Source organism: Tachysurus vachellii, chromosome 11, assembly GCF_030014155.1.
Source record: "Tachysurus vachellii isolate PV-2020 chromosome 11, HZAU_Pvac_v1, whole genome shotgun sequence".
In the NCBI taxonomy this organism is placed as follows: domain Eukaryota; kingdom Metazoa; phylum Chordata; class Actinopteri; order Siluriformes; family Bagridae; genus Tachysurus; species Tachysurus vachellii.
Window position 1 is genome coordinate 7,377,501 of NC_083470.1, and position 23,295 is coordinate 7,400,795.

Below are 23,295 nucleotides of genomic sequence, written 5' to 3' on the forward strand. Positions count from 1 at the left end.
CATACATACATATATATACATGTTAAATGTGTAATAGGAAGAAAACAATATGTTTTTTTAGATCAGCAATATAAACATTCAAGCTTTCAATGTTTATTCACGATTTTCAATTCAATGTTTCTTCCAGGTTGCTGCACATTTTTCATACCATGATTAACTGGAAATACAATGAATTGAGTGTCTGAAATAATGACTAATAAAAATTTAAAAAAAAAACAGGCCGTGCTTAAATATCATGCTAACAGAATTCTTTAAGTGCCCTGATTAATGATTCTAAATGCACTTTGACCTTTGCTACCATTTGGAACTCAAGAGGTTTCCTCCTCCCCAGCAATAAACATTGCAACACAAATTATATTTTGCTCAATTATTCTCCTATATCTTATCATAATAAAATTAAAAACAGCGCCCTAATAATCACATTGAACACTTAAGTTTTCAAATAATGTTTCTATGAATAAGACATATTTATTTACACATTCATTTAGAAGTTGCTGAGATTAGTTCTAGTTTTTTGAATGTGAGTAAAAGGGTCTAAGATATACAGATTTGTACAGGATTTATGTTTCAATCTAAATGCTGTGTGTGTGTGTGTGTGTGTGTGTGTGTGTGTGTGTTTCCTGCAGTGCTGAGACAGCAACTCTGCTTATTTGCATTTGTATGCTTTACACGCTCATGCAAAGACAAGTAAAACAATGAAATGTATAACATATTCATACTGAATGTTTTGGACAGTCTGTAATGGTGAATTTCTGACATGAGGTTATTTATTCATATAATAATAAAACGAAAATACATTTTATTTACTTTAATTATGCATGAAGATGGATCAAATACATGGCATCAATTTTTCATATTTACTAATAACATTCTTTGTTTTGTATTATATAATTATTCCTGAGCTGAACTAGTAAAATTAAGGCCAGGATTGATGTACTCTGACACTTTTATGGAAGATCAATTTCTAGTTTGAAAACGGTTCAGAAAGCATTACAAACTTCAACAAAGCATCTAACATAAGCGATATATCTCAAAAGAAATAAAACACCGTTGAAAGCAGATCAATGTACAGATCATAATGTGTATATTTCTAGCATATTGAATGTAGCGTAAAATAAAACACGGATCATTTGCATAAAGATCTAGTTATATACAACTATATTATGAAGCTCAATAAAAGCAAAAGGCTGTGAAAAAAATGCTCAGCTGTTAAAAGGAAGAAAAACAATTGACTCTAATCATTTGGTTATTTAATAAATTGCTTCCCTTCACATATCATGCTAAATCTATAGTTTGTTTTGGATATTTAAAAATCCTAAAAAGACCTAAAAGCAGGCTTTTAATATTCAAACATCAAAACATAATATGAAGGATAATGCAGTGTCAGTGAAGTACTGATATAGCTTTGAGTTTTAATCTAAAGGCTGTATATATGTTCAGTGTATGCATTTTGGAACATATTACAATTTCCCATCACTGCAACGTAAAGGCCCCTTTGTATAAAGTTCACAATGACATGGTTTGCTGAGTTTGGAGTGGAAGTACTTGAGTGTTCTTGGGTTAGTGTTCACAAAGCCCTGACCTCATCCCTGTTGACTGAAAACCTTTGGGATGAACTGGAACACTGACTGCACACGAGACCTCACATCAGTGCATGAACTTATTAATGATCCTGTGGTTGAATGAGCAAAAATCCCCACCAGCCACGACCCCAAATTTAGCTTTCCCTGAAGAGTCGAGGTTATTATAACAGCAATTATAAGGTCTTCTTTGAGATTTAAATTTGGTTTATTTATTCTGTGTCCTTGTTCATTTTGCATCCACTGTGACTGAATCCATGCATATTGCAAAACAAGTAAAGTTTTGTTGCTTACGTCGTTGTTTCGCACTTTTCAGTACCCTTTAACTTGATTGAATTTGTAATGCTTAAAAAACAAGAATCTTGTCTAATCTTTGACAAAGCAGTCTAGCCTCCCAGTCTTTGATAATCATCCACAAGATTTTTCACTGGTTTCCAGTCTACAGTTTCGCAAATAAAAACAAAAAGAATTTGCCTATTTTGCTCATGAGCATCATACAATTCTACAAAGGAGTGTACATATAATATCTAAAGACGATGGCTAAGAATGAAGTTATTTAAAAGGTGTAATGTAACAACAGGTCATAATGAATAAAAATAAATAAAAATGCTTTATAAACTATTTCAATGGGCCTGGTCAATTTTGAGAATATCTAAGATGGAATCGTGACTTAACATGGGTTAATTATTATACACTTATTAATTATTACACAGTCTTATTACTAGAGGCAATATAAGAAAAATATCCTAGTCATCCAGGTAATATCAATAGCAGGTTGACCTTTGTGATTTGGAGTGGTCTATCAAGGCACGATTGAAGACGAAATGCATCGGCGTCAATAGCTAACTCATTTATAATCATAGCTACAGTCAAAGCACTTCATTCTACTGATATGAAGTAAACACACCTTCAGTATTGATGGCTTTATCTACTAAAATACAACAATTAGAAAATGAATCAGACTAATTCTTAATAACTTATTAACTTCAAGATTCAAGATTTCACTCCTAATGTTTTAAATGTAATGGCTCTCAAGCACTAGTTCTCAACTGTATAATAAACTGTATAATAATAATAATAATAATAATAATAATAATAATAATAATAATAATAATAATAATAATAATAATCACAGATTGATTGTATTAAAATAAATTCTTTTATGATCACTTAAATTACTAAAGCAACATTTTTAACATTAGACCAACATGCATGAGTACTTGTAGTACTGTCATGTTTTTTTGTTTTTTTTTTGAAACTTGAACATTCCTGAACTTTCTTTTCAGAAAAATCCAAACAAGCTACACTGAATTTCATAATGAACATTATTTGTAATGAGTATATACAGATGTATTTATAAATTTATCAACAGGGCCTTTTTTAGTCAAATTAAAGTTCCTTTAGATTCAATTTGACATTTTTTAATAAATAATAACAGTAGCAGATTTCACCATTCTTATATTAGTAACATTAAAGGCATAAAGGGATAAAGTTCAGTCAGTAATGTATCTTTCTCAGCAGCACAACAAGCTCTTTGAACCGATCTGCTCGATTTTGCATTGACTGATGCCATGGTAGCTCAAAAAATGAGAAAGTGAAGCTTCGGGAAAAACTGAGATTGGTAACTTGGCGTAATGGAGGTAAGCGTGAGGGTCTGGAGGATCCTCGTAATGGCAGGAGTCGTCGCTTCACACAAGCACTTTGTTGAATATCATGGTCGGTGTTTCGAATTGCCTGCGGTGGATTTTTATTAGTCTCTGACGGTGTGAATGGCGGAGGTGGTCGAGAAGAAGGAGAAGAAGCCGGAGGAAGAGCAGAGGGAATGCTTGTACACGAGGAGTTGGAGGAACCTTCCCAGGGTGCCATGAAGCTGTTCCGGAGGGCAGTAGAAATGGGAGGCTGAGCACGCTTTCTTTTCCCAGCTCGAGTGGTGATGACTGATTTCTCAGAAGGACAGACAAAAATAGTATAAAGTTATATTAGAATGGATAAATTCTACAACTGGATAAACATGCCATAGTCTGCAAAATGCAAACACATTGAATGCTTTGCCTCTGGCTGATATAAAGCGCTGACACTGGAGAGTTGTTCAGGCTATGATAAAGAAAGCGTTTGCCTTGTATAATACCCTATGAATGAGCTGTTACTACAGAAACAATGAACAAACACTATAATATAAACTCTCTGATTTCCCTTGAGCTGGAACTACTGTCAGAGCTGCTGTACGCATCAGATTCAAAACACTGATGCTGGCCTACAAAGCCAAAAATGGACCAGCTCCCTCTTACCTTAAAGCTCTCATCACTCCTCGCACTGCACCCCGCACCCTCGGATCTACCAGCACTGCTCGACTGGTTCCACCATCTCTCAGGGTAAGAGGTAAGTATACTACAAGACTCTTCTCTGTTCTGGCACCAAGGTGGTGGAATGAACTTCCCCTAGGGGTCCAGACAGCTGAGTCACTGGCTATTTTCAAGCGGCGGTTGAAGACCTACTTATTCAGGAAACACTTCAACTAGCACTTCTTTCCCTATCTTTTGCATTAAAAAAAAAAAAAACTCAACCTTTGACACTTTTTCATTGTAACTTTGAACAAATGTTTTAAACTCATGGTATCTTAAGCATGTAACCTAGTGAGCCAGCATTAATGTATCCAATGTTAGAGATGTCAGCACTTATGTACGTCGCTCTGGATAAGGCCATCTGCCAAATGCTGTAAATGTAAATGTAATGTAAATGCTGTGATAGTAAACAATTCACCTTCAAGAATCCAATCAAATTTACCCCCATTGATAATATTTTCCCATAACAGAATGTACTGGCATGGTTTGTTCCTTCAGTAACATTGCAGTCTTACATAATAGTTTCAAGAACAGACTTATAAATGCTTATCAGTGTACAGTGTACCTCCTTGAGTCATTACTCGACTGCTGTGTGTCAGTGTTTTTTTTTTTGTTGTTTTTTTTTTGCTAGGGGATCTGGGTTCTTATCCAACATGGATCTTGGCATAGTATCATTTGCCTTGAGCATGTGCATGTGCATGCACCTGTGTTATGAATTGTTGAGCTTAAGGGTCCATGTGTTGGACAGGTTGGACACTGATGAAAGTGAACTAGATCACCCTTGAGAAGCCTGATAAGAGGCTATCAAATGAACAATTAAAGGAATCCGGCCATTATCTTGAGAATCATCATGACTGCTACCTTACAGCATGCAACTGTTCTCGTGTGGCTATTCCAGCCATTATTAGTAATATTATGCAACACAGACCTTTCAGAAATTATGTCAAATGAATAAACTTAATCATACCTGTTGCCCTGGTGTCTGAAGAGCCGATAAGTGGAAGTCTCTCTCTAGCCTGTGGAGTGAGATCGCACATCATGCTGTTCTTACTGATGTTAATGTGTATGTATTAACAAATGTGTGTATGTGTGTGCAGGCATCAAGTTACGATTTACCGTATACTGTAACTTAATACAGTATACATATTAGTGTTCAGTAAGTGTGCTCCAGTGTGAATTATTACCTTGGTTGTAGAACTGGTAGTACAGATATTTTTAGCTCCTTTTCTTGTCTGTCTCTGTGCTGTTCTTTCGTTTCTTTCTTTTCCGTCAGATTTGACTTTTGAGGATTTGTTGACATGTGACATTCTTCCTCACTCTAACACAATACTGACACACAGGACACTGCATTTAGTAAGATAATAAGACTATGAGGAAGACTATGAAGTATTAATAGACAATAATGTACTGTAAGAATATGGGAAAAAAGTAAAAGAATATTGTACATTTGCCTAAAGCACAGATTTAAAACACAACATCAAAAATCAATTTCTTTTACCTTTTGTCTGCTTTTCTTCAGATGGTTGGTAAAGTTCGCTTAGCTCTGTCTTTGTTTCCCCAAGCTCATGCTTTTGTCATAAATAATGAGTTTTTGGTGGTCGTCCACTCCTACTTAACATGCAGAGTTGCACACTTTCTCCCTTTGCCTGCTTATTAATGTAGTAAACCAGCAGTGTCTATGTACCTGACTCCTCTCAAGCACTGAATTGTTTGGCCTCCTATTTTATTTCACATGTTCTTTAGAGTGCATGACAGCTGGTAACTTCATGAACAAAAGAAATCTGAGAAGAGAATAAAATATTTATGCTCACCAATGCAACCAAGCCCCCTGACACTGACCCCAGTTTCACTCATATACACGCACGCACGCACGCACGCACACAAACACACACACAACTGCCCCATAGGCCTGTATGCAATCACAGAGCGCATTTACATTTGCAAAGGAATGTTATACCTGCAAAAAAAATTCATTAAATTGTGAATATGATTCAATTATATGAATCAGTAATGGAATCATTTCTGTAATCTGATACCATGAAGCTATACCTGTCATGAAGCTATACCTTTAACTGCTTTCATAATAAGGTGTAACATCATTAATTTTTTTTTCCATCAGGGGTTTGTACTTAGTTAAACTGCACTGTTGAATTCTCACCTCTGAGGTTTTCTATAACATGAGCTCTGACAAGTGTTCCAGTTATAAGTTTTATAGTAAAGCACAAATTCTATCATTGTTTCTCTAATAAAAACTTACAAGAAGACATTAACACATTAAGACAGTATTGGGCCTATGGTTATTTCCCTTTAATAGCACACCTTGTAGTGTTTTAATTACCTAATTATTAACCCAATAGCAAAAACAAGTCTTAATAATTATACAAATTAATCTATTATGTTTTGTATTTCTTGTTAGTAATAAACACAATTGATTCAACGTTACTGTATGCAAAAGAAAATAATTATTTGAGAGTTTTGTACAAAATGTTGTCCTTCTTCAAATGGACACAGTCCAACATTTTACTTCAGATTTCTCTGTGAAGAAAGAAGCTCCCCCCCAAAAAATGAAAAACTAAAATCCCAGACCAAATAACATTTACAAAACAGGTTATCATAAATTAAAAACTTTTTTATTTTTAATGTTAAAATGTACAGCAAAAGTCAGTGTGCACTGAGCTTTGGTCATTCCTCTGAATCAAGTATATAATATTTGAACAGCTTCTACTGCTGCTTAGTCTGCAAATATTACTTTCTGTCGTTCCTCTTCCTTTATTATTCTCTCTGAGTCTTTCCCTTCTGTTAACTTCAAGAGTTGCAAGCCCTGCCCACAAAGCACCACATAGTCTCCGCTCTGTAACTTTGACCCTTCCTTGTGCCAGGCACACAGACCTGCAGCATCTGCTGTGTGTGAGAACGTTGTCACTAAGTGCCGAATTCCATCGCAACACACACGCCACACACACACACGCTGGTCTGGAGACGTGGACACCAATGTCGCACAGTTATAAGCACTTAGAGCTGTTAGAGGGGCAGAGTGTGCTAGCGCTACTGTCCAATGAGAGAGCAGCTCTGGAAGCACAACCTTTTGATGAAGTTGCACTCGAATCCTCATTACTGACAGCTGACCATCGTCTCCACCACTAGCCACCGTAATGATGTCTTTGTCCGTTTGTCTCTCTTTATTAGATATTACAAGGGTGTTTACTCCACTTTGATGAACTGGGAGAGAGAAGCAAGGAGCTGATGGACCTAAAGATACATATAAAACAAATATATATATAAACATGCAAGAAGTATGTCAAGGAGAATATTAATTATTCATGTTCACTGACAAATAACTGGCTAAAAAACAAACAGTCACATGGCCAGTAGAAATGACTTAAAACAGACTACAGGTTTAGTCCAAAAAATAAAAAATCTGCACAGTCCTCTGTCTTGAAGACTCACCTGTAGCGGTCTGTGGATAAGGAAGCACACCAGTGTGTTCTGTCACTTACGCAGAAGCCAGCATTTAAGTCTAGCCTTCACTCCCCACAGACGTTAGTGAACCATGGGTGCCTATGACTCTGTTGTCGGTTCAGTGGTTATCCTTTCATGGACCACTTTGTGTAGGTATTACCTTTCGAATACAGCGAACATTTCACAAGACCTGATGTTTTTTGGATGCTCTGACCCAGTCATCTAGCCTTTACAATTTGGCCCTTTACAGATCCATTCACCTGCCCATTTTTGTTGCTTTCAACACTTCGAGAACCTTACAGAGGTACAGAGGGCCCTTAACCCTCAATTGCTCAATTGTATAAAAAGGCTTGCATTTAAATAAATAAATATACACACAAATAACACATTAAAAAGTGCAAAAACCTTTATATGTCCTGACCTAAGATCAGTTTTTGACTTTCATGCAAATGCAAATTTATGCAAATAAGCATGTAAATATCTGACCCTGGACCAACCGTCCTACTGTGTGTATAGCTTATACGTGAGGATCCAGTTCTCAAAGCCTGCTGACTCACCGTGCCAGCTGTCCTTGGATTTACTGTCCAACACTGTAGTCAGATCCCACAGAGCTAGAGCACCATCTGTAGCCCCGCTAAACAACAACACATGCCTGGGGTGGGTGGGAGTGAGAGAGAAAAGAGAAAGTCATAAAGAAACAAAAAAGAGAGAATTCGTAATGCACTTTATTGTTGTTTACTCACTGCTTGCCCTGCAGGTCTTCAAAGCTGTAAGAAGCAACAGTAAGCACACACCGCTGATGGTAAAAATTCTCCCAGAGCAACTCAACCTTCCTGCTGTCTTCTCCCACAGTGAAAATCCTGAGAAAAAGACAGTCAGAAACTGTGCATGATGATGTCTTTTATTTTTAGTGACAGCCTCATCTCTTAATTGCAACAATGAAATCTGTCAGTGCGTTGTAATACATTGGCACCATAATCTCATAAAAGTTAGTGATTTTACACACACACACGCTCACAGACACAGACACAGACACAAACCTTACTGCTCCATCGCTGCAGGCGAGTGCCAGGAGAATCTCCTCCATGTTTTCATGCACCACAGCCATTGACATGTACCTAAAAACAATATAATAGTCCTGTTAACAATATTACTGTATGTAAGCACTGTGATTTAGGAGACAAACGGTGAGTGTGGGCCCCGTTACCTTCTGTTGATACCAACATGCCCCCTAATGGTTACTATCAGACAACACAACAAACCAATTCGTTCGTTTTAACATGCAATTCGAGGGTAGAATTCTCAATAGAAAAACCCAGAAAGGAATCTCCTTTTATAAACAATGAAAAATATCTTATTGGTTAACAGTCTTTGTTTTTCTATAGAAATACAAATCACCGGGCACTAAAGTTGGCCACTATGGTACAGTAAATTATAATGCATATTATTTCCTTGATCAATAATTGCTAATAGACAATTGGTGGTCTGTGAGGTTAAGATTTAATATATAATATATACAACAGTATTACTTTATAACTCATCATTTGAAAATGGTGGCGTAGGTAGAAGTGGAACAAATTTCTGTATTTCTGTTTAAACACTTTCAGCATTATAATTTTCTTGTATGAAAGTAAAGCACTGCTGTTTTTTTGCATACATTTTCTCTAAAGGGTTTGTTTTACTTTGATGACTATGTCTACTTAAAATTTAATCTCTGATTTGAACCTGAAACAAAATAAAAAGTACCTCAGAAACAGACATCATGGCATTTTATACTACAGACAATGTCATAAATAATATATCTTCTAAGTTCCAGTCTATCTTGATAATAAACACAAATGCACCTTGTCTCAGGGTCCATTTTTACAGTCTTGTGGCGATTCCGTCTTTTCTCCCAGTGCTCATCCAATCTGTGACCAGCAACCTGAGTAACCTGACAGTTAGGCCAGTTCTTTTGCTCATCCCAACTAATCAGGAGCCGGTAGCACTGTAATTGTGCCCTCCCACCAGCAGAAAAAAGTAGTGTTGAAAATGAAGATGATGTATTTGTCCTCCTGTCAGTGTTTCCTACTCGTCTTTGGACTGCAGTCAGTGTCCGAACACTTGAAATGTGGTCAGCTAAAACAGTGAGCACTTTCACTGTGCCACGTCCAGGTTCAATGGCAAGCACTGTCACTGTGGTGTCCTCGCCACCGGTAACTAGCACCTCCCATTCTTCAGCTGATGCTCTGCCTCTGGAAATACTACCAAGGTGGCAGACGCAACTCAGGCCTCGGCCATGAAGTCCATCCTTCAGGGTGTGTCCTCTTACCTGCATTGTTGTGGAAGTCAAGGAACGAGAAATCATGACAGTTCCTTGCTTGATGAAAATAAGTGTACCTTCTCTGAGACTTTCTGAGGATGGCAGTGTTTGAGTGTGAGAAGGGGAAATGTAAGCCCAGGACCTGTGTCCTCCTCCACATGGAGCTGAGAAAAGTTTCTCTCGTCTTAATGGATCCCACAAAACAAACTGGTCAGAGTGGAAGCCAACCATTACAAAATGAGCCTCTGCAACACTTTCACTCCCACTGTCTTCCAATTTGTTGTCTTCCAATTTGTTTTCCATGGACTTCTTCAATTCTGCTTCATTGTTCAAACCCTCTCTGTCTTTACTATCAACTCCTTCATCCTTTAGCACTTTTTCTGTCATACTTGTCTCTGCCTCCTCACTGTCTTCCTGTATGATTCTCTTGTTGACCTCATACAGGTCAGATATATCAGAACCCAAGAAGAGGACCTTTTCTAGCCACTCCATTCCTTTGCTGGCACGATGAACACGCCGCACCTTTAGAGTGTTCTTGCATACTGTCAGAACCCGCACACATCCGTCCCGACCGGTACTATAAAACAAACCATGATGCTCGCATACACTTGTCACGCCTTGCTTCCCATGGACACCAAACAGTGTGTTGACAGGGGAAATGGGTGCAGCAAAGTCCTTCACAGCACACTCGGGCCAACTGTTCTCATTCCTCCAAACTCCTTGCTCTTCCTCACTCCCTCCTTCTCTGTTCTCTCTACCCACTTCACTCACTTCACCTAATTCCCCTTCTCTGTAGAGCAGCAGTGAACCACGGCGATCTCCACATACCCACAATGACCCGTTTCCATGTGGCAGCCTGACTGCAGCAGTGAGCCATCTCTTGGCACAGGGTGGCAAAAGGAAAGATTTTAACTCCTTTAATCTTAAACCCAGACCAGAATCTATCCTCTCCACCTCTACTGTCCATCTATACACCAGTCCTTCAGCAGCAGAAGCCAGAAGGCACAAATGATCCCCTTCCACCCATTGCAAAGTGTGAACCTTCCCCTTGCCTGCTTGCAACAATACACCTGAATTTGGATAGTCTAGAACAAACACCTGAATCCCTCCAGTAAGATTACCTACTGCACATAAAAACAAAAAAGTATCCTGGAAGTGGACATGTGCTACTTCCATTACACAATAAGACTTAAATTCTGGACCACCATTCCAAACTGCCTGCCACGATTCATCCTGATGTAAAAACACTTCACCATGATCAGTGCAAACTATCACAGCATCGCAACCTCCTACTGAATGCACAACCTTAGGGCAACCTTGCCCACAGAAACCTAAATCAGTCTGGCCATCTCCCTCTTTGCTCTGCTTCATCTGTCTGTTTCCCTCCAAAACTCTCCATGCCTGTATTCCCCCATCAGCCCCTCCTGTAGCCACCCATCCACCCCCTTTACTCACAGCTAGTGCTCTGATGCCACCAGCTCTATGACCCCTTAAAGTTCGACCCACCCTCCCATTCCCTTCCCAATCCCATAGTAAGCAAGCACCATCTTCTCCAGCACTGAACACATAGCCAGGTGAGAGTCTGACACAGAAAACACGAGCCTGGTGGCCATAGAGAACTCGCAGACATGTAGGTGATTCTATTCCACACCCTCCATCTGCGCCCAGCACACCAACATCCCAGACACGAACACTACGATCGTCTGAGGCAGAAGCCAACCATCTGGAACTCTGGAGGTAGCACAGGTTGAAAATCACACCACTGTGCCCAAGCATCCGTCTTTCTACTTGGGACTGGCTGACTCCTTTGGTCCCTCCAGGTCTCCACAGGACCAGCTGGTTGAAGACAGTCCCCCCCACCAGCACTGATGTTTCCCAGCTTGGACCAATCAAAAGTGCAGAGTAAAGAAGGCACACCTCTACACAAGAGCAAAGAGAAATTATGTTTCCAGATTGTGGCTCTAAAAGAAGCACAGCGTTGTGAGCCAGACATATGCCTAGTAATGATCTGGTCTCTCCGCTTAACCAAGAAACATCTAGCACCCAATCCTGGAGCTCCAAAAGAGGGCCAGCTACCTCCAAACTAAGGTCATTAGGCCTGACGTTAATAAGACGTACTGTTTTCCCGCCAAAAATGACTAGTTCCACCAGTTCAGGAACAGTGATGTGACCTTCATTATTTAGCAGCTTGGGCCTTATTCCATGTATACGGCAGTTATGGAGAAGACTAAGTGACGCACATTGTGCGGGTGAAGCTTGGAGAGAATAGATGGACAGGATGGGGCCCTCACCTGAAAATAAGGCAGATAAACTGTATTAAGGAAAAGGGATTCCAGAACTACTATATCGTGTATCAGATATTTATGGATAGTTTGTTCAGGTAGATGATTTTCAACACTTAATATGGTGTCCCATATTATGTATGTATGTATGTATGTATGTATGTATGTATGTATGTATGTATGTATATTAAAGTATGCATCAAACCCTGTATGTCTCTGCCCCAGCATGTAACTCACCGGTCAACAAGTAGTCATCTCCAAGAAACTCCAGAGCAGTGACAGGGGCCACAAGCACAGAGCTCTGTAGAACAGCCAAACTATCCAATGCTGCCATCTCATCTACTGTAATAAACAAAAACATATGTAAGGAATAATTCATGACAGGACATGCTGTTATATGAATACATTATTTATATATTAATTAACCATTTGTAGATGCATTTCATATTGTGGCACGTCTTTTCCACATGGTAGTTCCTGCTATCATTCACACTGTATTTACTTTAAACAGTCCTTCCCTCTCATCACCTTCATGATTTTTCTCTTCCCTGAAGTTAATAAGACAGCAGCATATCATAATCCTGTGTACTGAAGATTGTGTCCCTTAGCAGAAAACCTGTTAGGGTTGATTCTGGAAAATCCGTCCAGAAATTTACATTTACTGCATTTAGCAGACACCCTTATCCAGAGTGACTTACATACCTTTTTTTTTATTTCAATTTATATAACTGAGCATTAAGGGCCTTTCTCAGGGGCCCAACAGTGGCAGATTGGTGGACATGGGATTCAAACCCATGACCTTCCGCTCAATAGTCCAACACCTTAACCACTGAACTACCACATGTTAAATAAACGCCTCCTTGAATTAAATATGTTTACTTTTAGATCAGTCACTTTCAAATCTGCTTATTATTAGGCTTAGTTTATGTCCAGCATCTATTAAAAAAAAATAATGTGAATGTGAGTTGTGACTGTAGACTAAGAATAGCTAATGTTGATAACAAGCGTGTATAAACACGTGATCTAAACTGTTGTTATAGGGAAATAATCATCAATTACTTATTTCCTTATAATAAAAAGACCAATCAGATTTGAGAATTCAACAGCGCAATGTTATATAAAACCAAAGTATTCATCGTTCTTCTTGTGCTATCATAACATGCTGTGTAAAACATTCCTGATGTTGTTCAGTAGCTTTTGTCTGCATCTGAAGGTATTAAGGACACAAACAGCACAGCTGATCTACTTACAGAAAGTTGAAATGTTCTTACATGAGACTTTTCTTCATGAGTCTTCGATGCTTATAAGTTTTGGTACCATTTGAAATTAAGGCACATGACTAAATGATGATTTCCAGCGTGTTTCTGTACGGTTTGCTTCCGCTTTGACAATTTCAGCACTAACCAACAACCAACCCCAGCCTAGAATACTAACAGTGCATCTAACACGCCTCTTTAATTCACAGTAAATCAAGCCGAATCGAGTTACGAAAACAATGCGCGTGCACGCAAACGCTACGTACTTTGCGTAGATAATGCGTGTATAAATGATCATACAGAAACACTTTTATCTGTTTTGTGCGTCTGTGTCTGAATAACAACGCTTCCTAAAATACGCGATCTTCAAATGCGTACTTCCGGGGAAATTCCTAACTCGTATGAGTTGTAGATCGGAGGATTTACCCGACCGCTTGCGCATCTTACGCAGGTTGTTTACGTAATGAGCGTAAAGCGTGAGGCTGTGTTGTTTAATTTTCATACGGACTGCTCAAACATAAAGGGCGGCGGATAAAGTATTAATTTGTTATGGAAATAAAATAATCCAGCCGTACAGGTAAGACAATAATCTTGTCTAATGTAGCACATACAACAGCGACGAGACGTGTAGGTTTACCTGTATCCGTTTAAAAAAATGTAGTTAGCCTTAATCCTAGTCTCGAACCGTTTCCCCTGCTGATTTAATACTCTGCAAAGGTTTAGCTAGGAGGCTAATAGCTAAGAGGCTAACGAGCTAGCAGTCCGAGGAAACGCTGTAGGCGACGCAAAGGATAAAAACTCAAGATTTCACCGAAAAAGAAATAATAACCTAAAATTATTTACAAATCAAAATAATACAGATTATAAAAACGAGCTGCTCCGGATACAGAAAAGATTAAGTCTAGTCCCAGACTGAAGGATTTTTACACATTATACCGAATAAAAATCATACAGAAATTAATACACAGATTATAAAATTATAACGCTTTAATGTTTATTTTAATGTTTTATTTAACTTATTATTATTATTATTATTATTATTATTATTATTATTATTATTATTATTATTGTGTGCGATATGTGTATTATATAGTATGTGTATTATATTGTGACTAAGCCAGAGGCCTAAACGTTTAATCCTTTCATCATTCTGTCAATAAATTATTAAATTATTATTCATGGCATTTCGAGGCATATTCAGGTCATTAAAAATAAAAAATAAATTAATTATAAATATCAGTGTATCATGACATCAGGTATAAAAAAGACCATGTAATAAAACAGAGTTAAAAATAAATAAATAAATATTAATAATAAAGGTTTTTTTCATTGAGGTTTTTAATATTGCACAATGTTCAAAACAAATAAATCAGATCACAAAACAGGATAAAAAGAACAATGAAATTATTTATATTTCTTTCATTTATTTTGTTTATTTTTGTTATCGTTTATTTTGAATTTTATTTATTTGAATGTTTCTTACAAAAAAACGAAAAAGTAAAACTTATTTATTCGCTTGTTTGTTTATTTGTTTCCTTGCAGACTTATTTGTGACATATTACACACTATTTTAATATAAATATAACAAAGTAAAAGACAAAAAAAATTACTGAACCAAATAATTGTTAGCTGGTTCTAAATATGTAGAATTACTTTATTTTTAATTCACATAATATTATTCAGGTTTAAAACATGACACCACTTTTACACATATTTTATACAGAAGTTCACACCTGACTAATACTCATTCCTAATTTCTAACCTTTGTATAATGTGTCCTTGTTGCCCCACACTGTTCCTGGTTCATAAAGACAATGTGTAATGTAGGTTATTAAAAGTGTTTACTGCTATACTAAAACGTGTTGTATTGTGTTGAAATTTTATTTAGCATGGACGTATGGATTTTTCACTTCTAGCACACTTTGTGCTCTTTCAAGAACAGGCAGAAGAAGGCAAAACTGTCTACATTGTTGAAAATGTATCCTACACATGAGGTAGGACATTTCATACGCACCATACAAACCATGTGCTCAGCAATATTTCTTTAACTTTTCTTTATTTTAGAGTTCACAAATGCCAGCACCTACTGCAAGTTCATCACTGGGTTATTGCAGCTTAAAGAGCCTCAAGCAAAAATTTTAACGACTGACCACAATGCTGTAATGAAGACTTTAAACACTGTGACATTATGTAACAAACATGACTGAAACACTGTTAGACATAGACAATAAATAACACACTGAGACTGTGTACTTTAACACTCCATGAATGACGTGACTGACCAGCAGCCTTACTTGTCCTCATTCCTGACATTTTAGCAACACCTTTCTCTGCATATCGGCTCAATCACTCAAATGAAGATGCTCACCACCATGACGTACAGAATGCCCAACTTCACCGTGGAGCAAAAGCTCTACCTGCTCCAGAAGATCCACAGTGTGGTGGACGCTGTGCAGGACTTCCGCAAGGACACGAACACCACTGTGTACCGCAATGCTGTGTGGGCCGAGCTGGCGCAGGCCTTCAACGACGCCTTTCCCAACCGGCCGCCCAGCAGCGTCGGCTCTCTCAAGACACTGTGGAAGAGGCTGAAGGTGGAGTGCCGCGTAGCGTTGCAGAGACGTCAGGAACAGCAGGCCGCCGGCATGCCTCTCACTGCCCTCACTCAGGTTACTGAACCCGTGAGGTTTCTCAAGCAAATGACAGCTAGTATTATTTAGTATTAGTAATATTATTAGCACCCCTAACAGAACTATTATAGTGAACTTAATGTTTACTACCACAGTACAATTGACAGCTTCTTTAAAAGCAATAAAAACTTAGGATAATTAAAATGTAAGCATTAATGGGATTTTATTTGCTTTTTTTTGCTGCTGTCGCTCAGTCACATTCCCTCACCCGTAAAATGTATTAATATTACACCCAAATTAAGAACAGACCACTCTGTTTTCAGAACATTGGACAAAATATATTTTTGTTAAAATAAGGGAGAGAAAAATAAGTCATTATTTACATTTGTGATAAAAAAAAGTATAAAAGTTATTATACTGTATTAACCATATAGATTAAGTTGTAAGTCAGAAACTCGACTGAAATTCTTTTTGTTATTTGATGATTATGTGCAACTTTTAGTTAAGGAACTGACACTTTACAGAAGCTGTAGCTTTACAGAAGCTGTAGCTGTCAGAGTAGTGAGTGTGGAATCTTGGGAGGTGTAGTACTGAGATTTACAGTTAGTGTTGATATTCCCTTTATCCCTGCAGGTGCAGCGGGAGGTGATGGCTCTGGTGCCAAATCTGATCACCAACATTGAGGACATAGATGGAGATGGCAGCTGTGCCTTGGTCACAAACAGCTCACCTGGGCCAGGTAAACACACATGCACAAAATCTGTATTAGTAGTCTTCATATCAAATGGATATGTACCGATATGTACAAAAGAGGCTTGTGTGTATGTGTGTGAGCGTGTGCATATGCGCGCGTTTGTTGCGCTTTTACCGCTGTGTTGAGGTCAACAAAGGCAGGAGAAGTTAAATGAAAGAGGTTAGGCTCCAGTCAGCCTCGGTTTACATCACAGTGACTAATAGCAGCTCTTACAACACAAACACACAATTATTATTGCAATACGTTAATAACATTGTCATAACATCACACATACACCTCACCTCACCTCACCTTACTGCTACAATCATCACACACACTCTCGCCTGCAGTATGGTCTTGATGTTGAAGAGAGGAAATTGAAATGTATTTTTGTGCTCTCTTGCTCTCTCCTCACCTCTCAGTGACTGGGGGTTCCAATGGGAATGAGCAGGAGGATCCTGACCAAAACAATGTAATGTGTTGTAAACTTGCCTTATTCATTTCTATGAAACATTCTCTGTTGGAAAAAAAATCTCAGCTAGTGATCTGCTAAAGAGATTACTGTTTCTTTTGGTAATCTCTTTAGATTACTGAATCTATATATTGTGTTTAGACTGTGTTTATTTTATGTGATTACCACAGACTGGAATTTTGTTGTTTTATTCTGTTCAGTGAAAATGACTTACAGTGTATTAGTAATAGCAGTAACTGGGGTGTCATTAAATATTACAGTTATGTTCAATTTTTAATTTCCTCAGAAGTTTCCATTCTTATTTTATTTATTCATTTATTTTTATCATACAGGAAGCTGACAGCAAAGAGCTTGTAGCCATTGACCTCGGCTTAGTCTCCCCTGCTGAACCTCCACAGAACTCTGGGACACCTCCTGGCTCTGCATCCTCCCCCCCCTCCCAAATCTTTTTCTCTCATTCCAGCACATCAAGAGGCACCCAGCAACGCTCTTCTGTCTTCTACCCCAGCCAATCCAGAGCTGCCTCAGGTTCAGGATCGAGATCTGCGAGTACCGACCCCCCACGCAGAGTATTATCAGTACCTCAGGTCACCCCGTCTGCACCATTGGAAAACTCGTTTTTGTTTAGGGACTCGCATGGTCTGGACTCTGGGTGGGAGGCTCGCAGACAGGAGGCACTCGAACGAGAGCACCAGCAGACCATGAGCCTGCTTCTGCTGCAGCAGTGCGTGTGGGAGGAGAAGAGGAGAGCCGCCCGGCAGAAGGAGAAGGCAGCACGGGCCAAGAAGCACTACTACCAGGCCAAACTGCACAAACTGGGGGTTGAGGTTCAGCTTTCCAGCAGCGACAGCGATGACGGGGGTGAACACCCCCAAACAGAGCACTGATTTTCCTAAAGTGTCTTTATAGATATTTACATTTATGTCTGTTTGTGTTTTTTATTGATGTACTGATTTTTTTTTTTTTTTTTTACATCTTGATACAAAAACAGATTTTATTTTTAGTAATTATGTAATATAGGTCCGTGTGTGTCACAGTGTCATTTATGTTAGTATTTGTGTCAGTTTTGTGAATCAGTGCTACTTGACCTGTTCCAGATCTAAAACCTCTTCATTTTTATCAGTAGCTCTTCCATTTAAAGTAGCTCTGGGTGCAACAAATTATGGTGGAACTCAAAGGTTATGAGATTTCTCAGGTTTTTTTTTTGTTTCAGTGTTTTAACATGTTGTGGTTAGTGATATGAGACCTTTAAGGGCTGATGACTGACGATAGGCTGAAATTGTGGTCGATTATATATTGTGGTATTATTCTAAAAAAAAAAAAAGTTGTTGCACAAACTGCAAACTGTTAGATGTAACTGACAATTTTGCTTTCACAGTGTTCACTGGGACGGCAGGAAGTTGAGAGAAATGTGTTTTAGTGTTTTAATGTCATAATTCTGGGTGTAAATCAGTTTAATTATTCATTCTCAGGGTCTGTTTGTCTGGACAGTGGACTCCTGGCAGCAGGACGTTGTCAACAAACTTCATCAACCAACACCATTTTAAAATAGTTTCAGGTAAAGACAATAATACAAGACTCAAACACTTCTAGCAATAATTTTTTTTAATGTCCAACATATCTCTTGTACGGTTTCTGTGGTAACCAACAAGCCTCGGCAGCTGTTTTACCCACCATGTAAACGGGATAGCAGACATCCCATAATAAACACATTATCAGGTGATACAACCCCACCAATTCGCTCCTGTTTTTTTTTTTCTTTTTTCTTTTCGAAATTTCTCTTACCCAGAATGCAATGATGCATTGGTAGGGGCTCGTATCAAACAATACAAGTACCAAAATGTCACACATTGTACATTTTAACAAGAAAAATCCACTCTCACTTGATCAGCTTTCCAAAAAAATCTCTCTCTCTCTCTCTCTCTCTCTCTCTCTCTCTCTCTCTCTCTCTGTCTCTCACGTGCATACATACACACACACAGAATCATAAAAACCTGGAAGTGGTGATATGACTAAAATTAACCATAGTTAATAAATAAATAAATAAATAAATAAACAAATAAAAAACAAATGTCTGTACAAGATAAAAAGGTACATTATAATAAATAAAATATAAAAATGCCTTAAGTAAAAAAATTGATTGGAGCACTTTTCTAGGTATGAGGTATAAAAGGAATGGTCTTGGTTTTCTTATTTGGCAGAACTTTTCGACAGTATGCTAGAGGATAATTCAGGAGACTTTTTCTTCTTAATGATGTATACTACAACTCAAATAAGAGCCACGCTTCTCTCACCGCAGAGCATATTTAGTTATGTTTTGTTGTGTTCAATGAGGCCCCTGGACTGTTTACCACTAGACTGACAAATGCCTGTGTAATAAGGACTACTTATGATCCATCTATTGGAGGCAGCTATGTCTGATTAAGACCTGATTTACCAGATTCAGGAAAACTGAAAAGAACACATTCTGACAGCATCTGTACAAGCACATAGGAATATCAATAATTTCCAGAATGCCACTCGATTGGAGACTTATCATAGCAAGCTGAGTACAATGTTGCATGCCTGCTTAAAAATCTCAGCAAATGTTATCTGTGAAGTAAAAGCATTGAATAAATTCTAACGAATACTTATTTGTCTGAATTGATGTACTGAAATCAGGTGTTTTTAATTACTGTTCTGAATTGAAATTCAAGCAGGTTGCACAGCATGCCCAAACTGACAGCCATAGTTTTATAACTTGCTCCTAAGACCAAGTCAAAATCTTTACCTTTGTCTTCTGATAAAAACCAGCTGCCTTAAAACATCTTAATTCACAATCATATCGGTCAAATCACATCTCTTGGTTTCAAATACTTTTATAATCTCTAGTGTTGGCGTTTTGCACTAAATCACACATCAGGATTGTTGGTTTCCTCATTATTGAACCAATCCAAGCCTCTGATCCCAATATATTTTGGTAACAGGAACATATGAGAATGGTTCTGGAAAAAGGTTTGGGAATGGTTTGTGATGGGTGTGGGAATGGTTCAAGAATGTTTCAAGATCCCTCTTCACTGAAACCAATATTCACTCACTCAGTGACCCCCAAATGCCAGACATAATCTGTAAAAACATCAGGTCTTTCAATTTGAATGAAAAAAAAAATACAAAACTGTATAAAAAGGTTATATACATGTTTTTGTTCCTTCTCTGACCGGCCCGCTGAGTATTTGTCCTTCACTGATGGTGGGAATCACCTCCATTTCTTCTTCCTTGTCACCCTGTAACTCCCCTTGGCCTTGGGAGGCTGTTATAAAATATGACTGTAAACCATCAGGTTGAAGATTCAACCTTTTTGTCTCTTAATCAGTTACACTGTCAGGTCCTCCAGTATCCCAGAATGCCCCTTACTATTCTTTCTAAACTTTTTTTCTGCTGTCCTTCTATGCCCCATAGAAATGCATTATGGGACTAATAAGATGTCATCAGGACTGTCCATCACTTCTGTGAGCTCTAAACGGTAAAGAAGTGAGTACAGAGTTAAACACAAAGACAAACAAAAGAACAAAATAATACCAATGAACATGCAAAGCTACTAAAATACAACAAAAGCAGAAAAGGGGGCTTACTCTGAGTCTGGTGAGACTTCGGAGATACTTTGTGAGGTTGCAGAATGAGGCGGTGGGGATGGGGAAGGACCAGTAGCCGCAGAGGCAGGGTTAGGAGGTGGAGTCAGTACTGTGGAACTGAACGAGGCTAGGATAGAGGAAAGAATGTCCAGCTGCTCGTTAGAAGGTTGACGACTAGGCGGAGCTCCGGGGGCCGTTGTAGGTGTGGGATACCTACATAGAGGGGCGGAGTCTAATCTGCCATGTCGTGAGTGCAGGGCTTCTTGAGGGTCCTCTGTGATTGGTGGAGGGGGAGAGGCTGCAGCGTGAGACTCTGAGTGTGAGAGCTGACGTGGAGGCAGAGTTCGGAGCCACTCACGGCATGGCTGTGGCACCGCTCCTACACCCCCATTTGACTCTAGCTGCTCCCGGGAACAGCTGAGGTGCTCTCTGGATGCCTGCTGCCTCATTAGTGTGCTCAGTGGCATACGCATACCTCCTAAAGAACCTCCTTCCATTCCAGATAGGCCCCCTATGCCAGCTAATCCCACCCCTAGATCCTCTCTTGAGGCATGGATGCTGTGGACGGGGCCCAGATGTTCTCTGGAACCAAGCTCACGGCGGCGTGGCAGGAGGTCAAGGTTGTCACGAGACCGCTGGCGCCGTGCAATCGTGTCCAAGTGCTCACGGGAGGAGTAGCGTGAGGCTGGCTGGGACAGCGATCCCGTGCCTGAACACATGCGGCCATAAGAAGCGGCCGGTACACCCCGGTGGCCTAGTGTGGACGTGCGGTACCAAGAAAGCTCGCTGGGCACACGACCCACTGAAGACAAACCCTGCAGGGCTGGAGGACATCCAAGACGGTTTTTTAAGATACCTGGAGAAGCAGGAGACAGATAAAGAATGTCAGTGAGGTATATCTGATTATCCTTTTGATTATGCGTTTATATGCTACCTACTTAGAAGGTTAAAAAAAATTTTAATCTCAACACACCAGAGCTGAAAACAAACCTTTCTGAGGCTGGGCAAAGGAGAAAAAGTAAGTAAAGTTAGCTTCTAGTTTATTTGCTTATATCTTTCAAGCAGTCCTTACACTAATCGATCTGTACGTGTTGAACCATGGGTATTAATAAGGAGTCCAACCAGATGTTTTTCTGGTTTTAATCATAAGCCCCAGCTTTCCTCCAACACGTTATCAGCATAGTCTCTTCCTGTCTAATTTTTCTAAGCAAGAAAATACGGAATACTAAGAAAATGTATAGACAGTAAGCCAAAACATTGCATAGTGGTGCATCTTTTTAAGTAGTACAATAACAAATGAACAAGTTACATGTTACATGACTGAAAGTGTAAATAAGAATTGCAGCATTTTCCATAGAAAAGTTTGAATTTAAAGCTTATAATAGGATTGAAAGAAAAAAAAAACTTTGGGTTTGTCTTTGTGGTACACACAAAGTCTTTTTGTGTGTTGAGCTACATTCCTCAACGTCAGCTACGTTGACTTTGTGTGTGAGGTACATTCCTGCCTTTAGGAGCTGCTCCCTGGCTTTTGGCACCCTTTGCAGGTCTTTGTACGTGTGCATGTGTGTTTCACCTTTGCGGTGTCTGTGCATGTGTGTCGGTCCGCTCTCATCCCCGCTGGTGAGTGCAGCGTCTGCCTGATTGTTATTGGCTGCATCTTTGCTGTGATCGGCCCCGAGACGGCGCTCCGAACCCCATTTTTGAAGAGAGTGAACCTCACAGCCCTCCAATGCAGGCCAATAGGAGAGCAGGTCATTTCCATCCAGATCTGACACGGAAACAACACACCATGCTATTGGCCGGCAAACAATGCTGGGTATTATGAAACAGAGGTTTCCAGGGCTACACTAATGTCTACTCTCTCCTTACTAGCTTTAAAAGGCGTAACTCAAGGGCAAGGTTTATTAACTTCTCCTATTTTCATCAGTGTCAAAGTAAAATAATAGAACAAGATCCTCTTCAAAGACCCAAATATTCTGCTTGATTTAGCAGAGATGTTGTATTTTACTTATATGGAGTTATATACTGTAGAAATTCTGGTGGTATGTTTGCAAACAGCACCTACTGTACCAATCAGCATATTAATAGTACCTTTGGTGCCATTATGGGTGGGATCAGTGAGCAATCTCTCACTATGGTGGTTGCGTTTGAAACGGCGCTGGATTCGTCCACGTAGACGTACGTTATCCTCACTCTCAGAGGATGGAATGGACAAACTCCTCTCCTCCTCCAAAGAGAGGTCTGAGTCGGAGTCAGAGTCTTCACCTGATGATAGAGGACAGAGTGAGATGAGGATAGACAGAGTGAGAATTTTAATAAATTCACAAAAAAGACAAGAAAGAACAATACAACAATAATTGAACTGTGACTTTTGAAGTACATCTAAGTGGCCATAGAGGTAATTATATGAGTTTACCTCCATCACGGTGGAACATGGCCACATCGAGATCAGTGGCTCCCTTGTGACCCAGCATGTGCTCAGCAGTCGGACGTGCTAGAAGATTTTCCCTACTCAATAATTAAACAAACAAAACAGCACAAAGATGAACAAAATCAGAAAGTTAGTAAATCAAGTAGAAATGGTCTTCTCCTTGCAAAATAATGATCTATCGCAAATGTTCGAGATTA

At 39.1% G+C, this 23,295-nt stretch overlaps 3 protein-coding genes across 12 annotated transcripts in view; 1 reads left to right on the forward strand and 2 right to left on the reverse strand.

Annotated features, from left to right (window-relative positions):
• Nucleotides 1–6,536: 6,536 nt before the first annotated feature.
• Nucleotides 6,537–13,599, reverse strand: wdr6 (WD repeat domain 6). 4 transcript variants are annotated; one of them, XM_060882184.1, is made up of 7 exons: nt 13,237–13,599; nt 12,203–12,304; nt 9,226–11,974; nt 8,422–8,499; nt 8,125–8,241; nt 7,939–8,033; nt 6,537–7,171 (listed from the first exon to the last, which is right to left on the reverse strand). In XM_060882184.1, the coding sequence occupies exons 2-7, from the start codon at nt 12,297–12,299 to the stop codon at nt 6,654–6,656; spliced, it is 3,654 nt and encodes a 1,217-aa protein (XP_060738167.1). In that variant the 5' UTR covers nt 12,300–12,304; nt 13,237–13,599; the 3' UTR covers nt 6,537–6,653. The 4 variants fall into 4 exon arrangements, with proteins under 4 accessions (XP_060738167.1, XP_060738165.1, XP_060738166.1 ...); XM_060882182.1 differs by having other exon boundaries at nt 12,203–12,307; XM_060882183.1 differs by having other exon boundaries at nt 13,216–13,599.
• A 41-nt stretch (nt 13,600–13,640) lies between these two features.
• On the forward strand, nt 13,641–18,789 carry LOC132854056 (fibrinogen silencer-binding protein). Of its 5 annotated transcripts, none has more exons than XM_060882188.1 (6): nt 13,641–13,798; nt 15,110–15,215; nt 15,286–15,890; nt 16,485–16,590; nt 17,007–17,056; nt 17,389–18,789. In XM_060882188.1, exons 3-6 carry the CDS (start codon nt 15,576–15,578, stop codon nt 17,941–17,943), a joined length of 1,026 nt encoding a protein of 341 aa, XP_060738171.1. In that variant the 5' UTR covers nt 13,641–13,798; nt 15,110–15,215; nt 15,286–15,575; the 3' UTR covers nt 17,944–18,789. The 5 variants fall into 5 exon arrangements, with proteins under 5 accessions (XP_060738171.1, XP_060738168.1, XP_060738170.1 ...); XM_060882185.1 differs by having other exon boundaries at nt 15,540–15,890; XM_060882187.1 differs by having other exon boundaries at nt 15,582–15,890.
• celsr3 (cadherin, EGF LAG seven-pass G-type receptor 3) overlaps nt 18,644–23,295 on the reverse strand; it is a 57,542-nt gene continuing 52,890 nt past the window's right edge. The window contains exons 32-36 of one of the 3 annotated variants that reach the window (XM_060882179.1): nt 23,084–23,175; nt 22,759–22,932; nt 22,241–22,435; nt 20,668–21,523; nt 18,644–20,551 (exon numbers count right to left, since the gene is read on the reverse strand). In XM_060882179.1, coding sequence (XP_060738162.1) covers nt 20,524–20,551; nt 20,668–21,523; nt 22,241–22,435; nt 22,759–22,932; nt 23,084–23,175 — 1,345 coding nt within the window. In that variant the 3' untranslated portion in view covers nt 18,644–20,523. Of the gene's footprint in view, nt 20,552–20,667; nt 21,524–22,240; nt 22,436–22,758; nt 22,933–23,083; nt 23,179–23,295 lie in introns of all 3 variants that reach the window. The other 2 variants (XM_060882178.1, XM_060882180.1) reach the window with 2 other exon arrangements.

What these genes read in the sequence shown, in the direction of transcription:
- wdr6 (XM_060882184.1), bottom strand. Translation starts at nt 12,299, where the DNA reads ATGGCAGCATTGGATAGTTTGGCTGTTCTACAGAGCTCTGTGCTTGTG. An exon ending in GAAGACCTGCAGGGCAAGCA is followed by an intron (nt 8,034 to 8,124) that starts GTGAGTAAACAA and finishes CACCCACCCCAG; the next exon opens with GCATGTGTTGTTGTTTAGCG. An exon ending in ATCCAAGGACAGCTGGCACG is followed by an intron (nt 7,172 to 7,938) that starts GTGAGTCAGCAG and finishes ATGTATCTTTAG; the next exon opens with GTCCATCAGCTCCTTGCTTC.
- LOC132854056 (XM_060882185.1), top strand. An exon ending in CTCTCACTGCCCTCACTCAG is followed by an intron (nt 15,891 to 16,484) that starts GTTACTGAACCC and finishes TTATCCCTGCAG; the next exon opens with GTGCAGCGGGAGGTGATGGC. An exon ending in AAACAGCTCACCTGGGCCAG is followed by an intron (nt 16,591 to 17,006) that starts GTAAACACACAT and finishes CTCACCTCTCAG; the next exon opens with TGACTGGGGGTTCCAATGGG.